At 39.1% G+C, this 10,108-nt stretch overlaps 2 protein-coding genes across 3 annotated transcripts; one reads left to right on the top strand and one right to left on the bottom strand.

Annotated features, from left to right (window-relative positions):
- Window positions 1–5: 5 nt before the first annotated feature.
- PEX10 (peroxisomal biogenesis factor 10) lies at window positions 6–2,875 on the top strand (the record flags this gene model as incomplete). Its single annotated transcript, XM_009878743.1, has 5 exons — window positions 6–18; window positions 425–831; window positions 1,560–1,735; window positions 1,981–2,116; window positions 2,634–2,875. Coding segments are annotated over 5 exons (804 nt in total), but the record flags the coding sequence as incomplete, so codon positions are not given.
- Window positions 2,876–4,573: 1,698 nt separating this feature from the next.
- RER1 (retention in endoplasmic reticulum sorting receptor 1) lies at window positions 4,574–8,620 on the bottom strand. 2 transcript variants are annotated; one of them, XM_009878741.1, is made up of 7 exons: window positions 8,541–8,620; window positions 8,139–8,224; window positions 7,496–7,600; window positions 7,046–7,145; window positions 6,496–6,574; window positions 6,253–6,388; window positions 4,574–5,668 (listed from the first exon to the last, which is right to left on the bottom strand). In XM_009878741.1, the coding sequence occupies exons 2-7, from the start codon at window positions 8,217–8,219 to the stop codon at window positions 5,579–5,581; spliced, it is 591 nt and encodes a 196-aa protein (XP_009877043.1). In that variant the 5' UTR covers window positions 8,220–8,224; window positions 8,541–8,620; the 3' UTR covers window positions 4,574–5,578. The 2 variants fall into 2 exon arrangements, with proteins under 2 accessions (XP_009877043.1, XP_009877044.1); XM_009878742.1 differs by lacking the exon at window positions 8,541–8,620 and having other exon boundaries at window positions 8,135–8,215.
- Window positions 8,621–10,108: the final 1,488 nt, after the last annotated feature.

The following is a 10,108-nucleotide window of genomic DNA, read 5'->3' as shown; positions in this document are numbered from 1 at the left end:
CCCTGACCACTCTGTCAGGTAAGCTCGGGGGATCCCGGGCGGGGATGGCACTGCGCGACAGTCACTTCCTTCAGTGGGAGGGGTTTTGAGTCTCTTTTTTCTTCCGTAAATGCCTTTTATTAAATATGAAGCCACTAAATCATCATAAGTTTGAGTTCAAATGCACTTTATCAACCCAGTTGTATGTTAACTTAAAAGCAAAAGTTCTTTCTGAGAGAGAGAACTGCTTTAAGCCCAAAACCATTGCAGATACCGATGCAAACGTAATACCTCCTTCAACACAAAACCACCCTGCTGCGTCCGGAGCTCCAAAACCCGCCGTGCTCCGACCTGAGCAGCCCGTCGCTGCTGCTCAGCCACGCCGAGGAGAGCACTTGTAACCACCGTCCCACCTCGCGTGTTTTCTGTTGCACACATCGTTTAGGTTATCAGACCCTGGGTGAAGAGTATGTGAACATTGTTCAAGTTGACTCAACCAAGAAGAGGGTCCCTTCTTTCCTTCGACGGGCCATCTTCATTGCTCTTCACACCGTGGTACCCTATTGCTTAGAAAAAGCTTTCTTGCATCTGGAACACGAGCTGCAGGCAGAAGCCGAGGAGTCCAGAACCTCGCAGAGCAACCCAGCACTTGGCTTATCCAGCAGGACCTTAATGCGAAACTGGATACAGAAAGAAGTTGGGGAGCTTACGGAGCAGCAGAAGAAAACGGTCTTACAAATTGTGTATGTTCTTAAACACAGCATTCCTTTGCTTCACCGGCTACATCTGGCAGTATTCTACATGAGTGGCGCTTTTTATCACCTGTCTAAAAGAATCACGGGAATCACATATGTAAGTGGTTGTATTTCTTGTTTGAAGGTCGTGTCCGCTGCAGTATTTTGGCCTCTTCTGGGACGCCATGGAAAGTGATAGAGAATTGGGCTGTGGCTCATTATAATCTGGGCAGAGCAGATGGCGTGAGAGGGAAATTTTTAATACTCTTTAGAGGGGCTGTTGGTCCCTTCAGTCAACAGGTTATGGATAATAAATGTGAATGCACTGTCAGAAGTTAATAACCTGTGTAACTTCAGAACGCTACCTACTCCAGTCTGTCTTCTACAAATACACAAAGTGAGAAGGCGCTTAATAAATGTAGAGTTTGGGGCAAAAATCAATAAACTTATAGGTTGCACTTTTCTTTAGGAAGAGCTTAGTTTCACATGGCCTTTTCAGTATCTTTGCAAAAAACACCAACCAGTGGCCTGGAAACGCATAGAGACACAAGACTCAGCATCAGTGTGGAAAAGGGGTGTTCGACTATTTGCTCAGAGCTATGTAACAAAACCAAACTGATCCAAGCAGCTGTTTTGATGGACAGACAGAACGCTAGATTTAACTGATCCTTGCACAAGCAGCAGTTAAGAGAGATGCATTAAACCTGCTGAGAGACAGCAGGTTGATCAGTCCTAGAAACTTGTCAACTCTCTGGACAGAAACGAGAAATCCTAATCAAGAGCTTGTTAATATGGGGGGGCAGTAGTTTCATAAAACTGCAGAAACTAACATCTCTGTTTCTATAGCTGCATTTTGGAGGACCGCAAGGAGAAGATCAGAGCATTCGATCAAGTTACAAGTTTCTTGGGATAATTTCACTCTTCCATCTTCTTTTGACAATCGGTGTTCAGATGTACAGCTTCAAACAGAAGCAGAGAGCAAGGCAGGAATGGAAACTGCACCGCAACCTAGCCCATCAGAAGTATGCTGATTTTCACTTTCTAGACAGAGGTGGAAGGAAGGGCAGGAAATGTAATGTTTTCATCAACAGGGAGAACACTGGAGTGACACTTTGACTTAAGTTAGAGCCTGACATAACATTTGATGCATTCCTCACTTCACTGTAAGAGTTAATACTTGAAGATGGGGTTTACTTTAGGATTGTGTAATCAAATATTTCTTCAAGCAGCCTAATAAAATTAAGTAATGTTTAACTATGTTAATTAGAAACACGACCAAGGAAAAAACTACTGGGCGCCACTCCTGCTGCACTTTGTGTTTGGAAGAACGGAGACACACAACAGCCACACCTTGTGGCCACCTGTTCTGCTGGGAATGCATCATGGAGTGGTGTAACACCAGAGTGAGTACAGAAGGATGGATGGAGGCTGGAAGGGGTAAACATGATGAAATTTCTACTTGAAAATGCCTGTCAGCTTGGGTGCTGAAATCATCAGAGACTTAAGCTTACTTTTTTTTAACACCAACAACAATTATTATTTCAGTGATTTTTGGAATGTGCTGACCTAATAAAGCCTTGGCTCTCCTACTGGATTCACCAAGCAAAGATACGAAACTAAGAGCTCCAAACCTTAAGAGGTTTAGAGAACTAAGAGTATGACACACACAGTCAGGATCTTTAAATACTACTTCTAGTGTACATGAATAAATGTTTCCTCATACTGGCTCTAACTGTAGTTTTTTTCTGATTCTACTTGTTAGCAAAATTAACTCAAGAAGCAAACTGGACCAATTTTTTTTAATTACGGATGTTGAATATTCATTTTATAGAACCTGCTTAATAGTTATATATGGATTTTCTCAAAACTTTTAAATAGAGCGAGTCAGTACATCTGTATAACTATTTTTTTTTTTTGTAGACAGAATGTCCACTGTGCAGAGAGAAGTTCCATCCTCAGAAACTGATCTATCTACGGCACTACCAACTGTAAAGGAAAAGTCTGTTCTGTTTCATGACAAGGACCTCAGCTCTCTTACCTTTTATTTAATAAAAGTTCTTGAGTTAGTCCAAGAAACAAACCCACTTTATTATAAAACTGGTTAACTGCCTGTGCAGGGCAGCACTTCATTCCTGTTTTACAGAATAAATCTATTTCTGCCTGTGGTCAGTCTGGGTGGTGTTTCCTGCAGCCTGACACAGATGGGGAAGAAGCTGCCTTCAGCCCCTCGGTTCTTTCTGGCAGTGAGGGCTATTTCAGCTAAGCTGAGAAGGGATTCAGCACCATCACCCTGTCAAGGGTTATTCCCCTGTTATTATTAGTTCAGTTATACAAGTATTCGGAGCAGCAGGGAAAAGGAAGATCATTTGTTGTTAACATATGTTGTCATTCTCGCATGATAGAAAACGTACAGGATGAATTTATTTGTATTCTTTAAATACAGGTGGGGAGAAATAGCGAAATGATCCACTGTGTAGATCATGAGTTACAGTTTCAATAAAGCTTTCACAAATGGCACTGACTTGGAGTGGCAGAGGGAGATGTGCTCTAAGAGCACTTTTAAGGTGGTTATTTGGGCTGCAGAGATCCTGGTTAGCTAGTTAACAAATCTCCAAGTGTTATCATAGAACTACCAATAAAATTAGTTTAACTTTTCAACGTACCTGTAAATGGAATAAAAAATAGTTGCTGGTAACTACACAAACACTTCATCATTCCTGTATAAAAGTGATTTTCAGAGCTGCAATACCATCTCTTTCTTACACCAGAAAACTTTCAGGCATCCCTCACCTATTTAAAATCGTCAAGGCAACAGTGGAAGTGGTCTCTATCACAAATCAAAACATGACTACCTTAGGAAATTGCTTCCTTACTAAGGAAACTCTAAGGAAAAACCTTTAGTTGCACATAAAGCCAAAGAGGAAGCAATCAATGACTAGGAAGGATCTGTGAGGTTGTCAGGCCAAGTCTTTCATTCGTTCTCTAAGGGTAATTTATTTTTAGCACTTGAGTGATAAGAATAGAGCAAAGTTTAACAAAAATGCCATCACGCATGTCTGGCTATTGCACGCTGGAAGTCAGCTAGAGAATCACACCCCTGTCCCAACATTATCTACAGCCCGTCTCCGAGAACTGCTAACCCCGCCGAGTGCAGAGCGGGTGTGCCTAGCTAGGAATGAGGCATTATCTCACACTGCCACTGAAGTTCCAAATAAAGCAGAGATAAAAAGTCTTAATTTGCACTGGATAGCATCAACGCTGTTTAGTAGGAGTCCTCCCGGTTGCTAATTTTAACACTAATAAGAAGAATACCATATTTTTCTCCCTGATTTGCCCGTATTATTTGGAAACTCCAGCAAACCTGAAGACAGCTTCTCCAAGTCGGCATTTTCAGATTTCTAGGCAACGAAGCGTGAGCATCCGTGACTGGTACTTTTATAAGGCCTTCTCTGGATGCTCTTTCCATCATTTTAAATTTTGACACTACTAGTTTCCAGATTGCTAATAAAACACATGCAAACAAACAAACAAAGAAACCCAGCAGGTCAATGTGAACTACAACTACCTGTCACTTTCCCAGGATTACTGAAGGCTGAATTCCAGAACTCCAGAATGTCTTCTGTTGACCAAATCAGATGAAAGGCTCCTACACACATCTGCCAGTTAGGTGTCTGTGGAAGCTGCCACTATTCTCCATTCAGAATCTTCAAAGAGCTAATCTTTTCCTACTTTCTGCAAGGGAGTGCTCCCAGAGGAGGTGAAAAAGGCATTGCAGGAAGGTAAGTCAAGGATAACCAATACTGAAAAGGAGCCATAAATACTGTCAGATCAATGTATGTATATAAAGGATATAGAACAAGTAAAGGGGACACTGTCTTTTAATAAATTTTGGAATTAAAAAGTCACTTAATAAAACCGCAGTTGTATCACATGAAAAAGTTTACATGCAGGTCATTTATGTCTAATCTTTTTTTTTTTCCCCATAGAAAATGAAAAGCTGCGTTAAAACCCACATCGTTTGTCTGCTCTGGCCAGTTTGGGTATATTCTGAAGGGGCTGCATGGTCAGCTTAAATTATTCGAGAAACCCTTAAGTATGAAAGAAACTCCAACTAATAACAATTAAAATATGTATTTTTATAATTCCACATCCTCAAAGGAAATCGTGAGAGAGTCTGAACGAAGTTTTGAGTCATCATGAAAGAGCCCAATTTTAGCATCTGCTAGGAGATGCGACGGTGAAACTGGCATTAAAACCCAACACAAATGAGTTACTCCAGAAGCTACATGAGTATTTTTTCCCTACTGCAAATCCCATAATTAAGTAAATTTCTTATCCTTATCTATATTTGCTTGGTTATAACTCAGTAATACCATGCATTTATGAAACTGGCTTAAGATCTGCATTTATTTAGGCCTACTGAATTCTTCTTTGAAAAGAGCACAGGGCCATGAAGCAGAAAACAGCATCATGTGTGCCACTGTACATTTTTCCTCCACATATGTGCACAGCACGTCAGGGTGATAGTCGGTGGGAGAACTACGTAAAAATGCCCAACTGTAAGCCATTAATCTCTCCAGTGCAACGGATCTTGAAAGAAATACTTTATCCCAAATCCACGGGATTATCCAAAGTTTCTCCAGCTTACAAAAGATAACAAACTCAATGCAATTTGGTTAGAATGCCAGTTTCTTCAAGAAACTGATACTTCAGATAAAAATAGCAAGATCCTCTTAAAACAAAAATTCAACTGCTTTGTCACCACTCTGTTAATAATTTTTTACGAAGAAAAAAGGCATTGTTACAATGGCTCAAAATCGTTCCTTTAGTTAGAAGTAGAATTGGTCACAGGCTGATTGTATCTTCTAGCTAGCAAAGGTCTTTCCCACGTCTTCTTTCCCTTTGTATTTCCTCTTGCCATGTGTGAAGGGTATATATCTGTACTTTATCATGTGCTGTGAAGAGAAAAGAGCAACTTGTGAGGAAGAAACATAATATTTACAAAAATGTAAATTACAACATCCTCTAGACAGTTCTTTGGCATCATAAAAGTAATGAAGTAGCTGATCATACATCAGTTTACACCTAAATAGGGAGATGAGTCCAATCTCACAAATCTCAAATTTGGGTAAACCCAACCAGTTATACAGTGAGGATTCCTGATTGGGGGAGTCACAGGAAAGTGGAGAGATCATACAGGTATTAACTCTTTGCTACCTCCTACTATTTAATTTACAACTTTGATTAACAATACCTATCCAGAATTCTGAACCCAAAATTGGTTCTCTTTTTAAAATACCAACAAACTGCAAGTAATTTGTTAAAAATGGTCTGAGTCACTTGTCTACGTTGTTCTTTCCCTGCTCGAAGTTGCAAATATGCAGAACCTGAACTAATATTCCTGTGTTAACTGTTCATGTTCCCCTAGTAAAAGGGGTATGTGCAATATATTTGGTACCTCTGAAGTGCTCAACTGGACAGACAGTTTGGAACAATACTGTAAATTCACAAACGCTACCAGCTACTCTTGCCAAGTTACCTTGATTTGCCTCTTCATAGTGATACAAAATAGCATAATGAAGTACATCACCAGGATTGGCCAAAAAACAGGAACGTTGAAAGCCTCGAAGAATGTACATGCCATGGCAACCAGGATTCCTTTAGTGGCAGAGTGCCTTAAAAATAATATTAACAATTAATCCTCCAACCTCGACCACCACTAATTGGATGCAGATACTTCTATTTTACATAAACAGAGCGTGGGCAGACAAGATTCACTCACCAGAATTTAAACTCTGGGAGCCTTCTAATGAAAGGCCGAAATTCTTCATTTTGCCTTGTAGGTAAGGAAGGACCATCATCTGAAAAAACATGGATTTAAAAAAAAACAAAAAAAAACCCCAAAAACCAAACCACAAACCCTCTCGCACTAATCTTCCACACTATTCAGACTCCAGATTTTTTTTACCTTTTGTCTTAACAAAAAAACAAAGCCAAAAACTTTGTTACACACTGATTCCAGTTACAGTGGCTGTTTTAATGTAACTTAACATCAGTTTCCCGAAAGAAAATAAGTAACAAATGAATGCCAGGTCAGGGAGAAATTAGGTCACGGCAACCTTTCGAAACATAGAAAGGTGACACAATACATGCTGTGCTTAAGTTCCGAAAAAAAGACAAGTTTTATAGTAACTCCTGGCGTCAGGTTGTATAGATTTTTTGGTAAGTCTAAAAAGACAACGTCATGCTAAAATTGCACGTCTTTATTCTATCAGACAAAAAGAGCTAGATGTTTGATTAAGTTCAAAATCATCACAAAATGCACGACTCACCTGAATCTTCCATTAATGAGGGGTCTACCTTTGGCGACAAGAAAGCTATGAAGAGATTTAGGTGGTAGATTCCCAAGGCATATGTCACAATGTACCAACCCTGAAGCAGGGAGGGCAAAAAAAAAAAGCACCAAGATTAACATCTTCCTGAAAAGAATTTTCACATCTCAAGTTTTCAGATGTTTACTATGTAATTTCATTTTAACTAACAGAGTATTTCCAATGTCTGTTGCCATCAGACAAACATCCTCAAGTATTCTCCACTCTGAAACAGTAAGGCTCACACCAAAAAGACGTGTTCTTTGTTCAGACTATGTAATTTACCTCCCACTCCACATACAACACCATATGTAATTCCAAAGTAATGTCATACCTCAAAACCTCTCAACACAAAAACCAAAACAGTAAAGAGATCTAAAACTACTTTACCAGTAAATCCCGTTGTCTTACCTGCAGTAAATAAACTCTAATCATGTAGATGAAACTCAGACCCAAAGTTACAATCCATCGCACTGCGGTATATGGAGTGGATTTGTCTAACCAGGACTGGTAGATCTAGGAAGAAATACAAAATGTACATCTGTAAAATACACGATGCACAATGAGTAAAGTTTATTAAAGGGTAGCACTAGAAATAGTAAGCATTTTTGAAGAGCATTTTGGGAAGGAGAGTAATGTGAAACATTTGTATTCCTTCCTACAAGTACGCTGAATTAAACATTTTTACAAGCATTTGAAAAGCTCTATTTTAAGCAAAAATAAAATTTCCTCATGCTTGAGGTATTGTAAAAATTTTAAATTTGCAACATTCTACACAAGTTTACTTTCCTTAAGATGAACCAGACAAAGTCTGAAGTCACTCCTCATTTTTGACAATAACGATGTACATTTTCACTGTACAATGTCACCTATATGCACATTAAATATGCCATTAAGCTACATATCATGTTACCTACTTCTAACAGGCTTCAAAAGAAATCTTTTGTACAATTTTAGTATTTCAACAACTCATCCAAAAAGTAATGAGCTTATTAAGAAACCGCAGCGAGACCTGCTTCTAATAGAATCAGAAAAAATCCTACAGAAAACCAACCTGCCCAAGTCTTGAGAAAAATCTATAGACCACGGAAGGTTTTCCATGCACAGACTCGCCAATACTGTCCCCTTCTGACATGGTTGCTGTGGAAACAAAACATCACTCATAGGTAATATTTAAAACAAACTCTAAGCTCAGTGAAGCTTTACGGTACATTTTCTGAACAAGCATTTATATATGATACTCCTTTGCACTGCTCTGTTCAAGACAAATTATTTTTAATGAAGTATTCTTAAAGAAAGGATACTTATTCCAAAAGAAATTAATTTCCAGAAGAAATTGCCAGCAAAGCAAAGAATAGGGTATTTTACAAAGCCAAGACAGGACCCAATCCAATTTAGGGAGGGGAAAAGAAGTCCCTACAGAAATGCAGGAATGAGCCTCGTTAGACATCTTCACCTTGACGAGGCACCAGCTGAATTCTAACATCTAAGCACTGAGATACGAGCTGCAGCACCACCCTCCCACCACCTCAGTTTCTAAAGGCAAAGAACAAAACCAAAAGAAGTATTTGATTTGTTTTTAAAGCTGCTTAGGATTTTTAAATACTGAGTAACTAAACAGCGAAGAAGCTTCAACTCGGGACTCTGCAGACCAGCGGCTACTGACAGAAGTACTTCCAGAAGTACCTCACCCAAGCCCTGGCCACAGCTAGAACGGCTCCACGAGCCTCCCTCTCCTGAACACCAAGGGCTCAGCAGTCACACACAAGTTTTATGCCTGAGCAAAACCGTACAATGAAAGGAACAGGATTCTGAACTCAAGTAAAAGGAAAAAAAGGAACCAAGGGAATCGCAGTACATGTTTCTGCTACCAGTTTAAGATCTTCATTTTTCTTTACAGTTAAACTCAACTTACTGCTCGCTTCAAGAATTATAACAAACGACATGAAATAGATACAAAACTGAAACACTTTTGCCACATCACCAGAAGCAATTCCTGACATTACTTCCTGGAGTCTTCATCCGTGGGTGGGACTACAAAGCTCTGGAATGGTGGGAGTGCTTTCAGTTCTATAGTAATATCTCAAAAGCCACAGATGAAAATAAAAATGTTTGAGACACTATTCAATCAAAAAAAAATAAATTATCTCAGATGCTACAATACTGACTGCTGCAAAAAACTATTTGAGAGCAAAGACAACCTGGGGAGGCACAGGCCCTTAAAGTTGTGTATTTTTCCTGCAAACATCCAAAAACTACATCCTATGGAATATTTAGTAAGTATAAAAAAAAAAAAGGGGAGGAGTCCTGTTACACTTCAAAAGATAAGAGGATTCGTTATGAGGCTTGAGGAGCGACAGTCCCCTTTAATTGAAGCTAGAGCTAGAGAATAAAAAAAATCAAATAGAAACCCCTACAATATATAGATTTTTTCATTACAGGCAAAAGGGAGCAATTGTTATTCTCCCCATTCACTGCACTGCAGAAGAAAGAAGTTACTCAGCATTAATAGCTGAGCATAATTTTGTGCTTTATTTTGGGGTTTTTTTTTGAAATATCCTTAAGTATAAAGCCATAGTAAAAAGATATACTGATCAGATAGCAATTCTCTAAAGATCAAATGTAAAAACATCTCACATTCTCACAATTAATTTGAGAGATACATCCACAGCACACAGGAGCCATAACTAGACCTAATATGAAAATCTTGTAAACCTCTGCAGACCAAGTAAAGAATCAGTCACGTGAGGCTACTGATGGCTTTATGATGGAGTAGGCATTTTGCCTGGTGTAAAAAAATTAAATTACATTTTACGTGATTGTGTAGCAGAGCAAGACACACATCCAGCTGACACTGTCTGTTGGCCTGGAAAGAAACCCCTCACCGGTTCGGTTTAAGCAGCGTAGACTGAAGTACATCACACGACAGAGTTTAGAATTTAAGTTGATATTTCTTATCACATTAAAGCTTTACTGAAAGAGCATCCATAATTAGATTATCAAGAAAAGCAGGCTTTGAAGGTA

The sequence above is a fragment of the Apaloderma vittatum genome, unplaced genomic scaffold (genome assembly GCF_000703405.1).
Source record: "Apaloderma vittatum isolate BGI_N311 unplaced genomic scaffold, ASM70340v1 scaffold41561, whole genome shotgun sequence".
Classification (NCBI taxonomy): domain Eukaryota; kingdom Metazoa; phylum Chordata; class Aves; order Trogoniformes; family Trogonidae; genus Apaloderma; species Apaloderma vittatum.
This window is presented reverse-complemented; position numbering and strand designations above follow the sequence as displayed.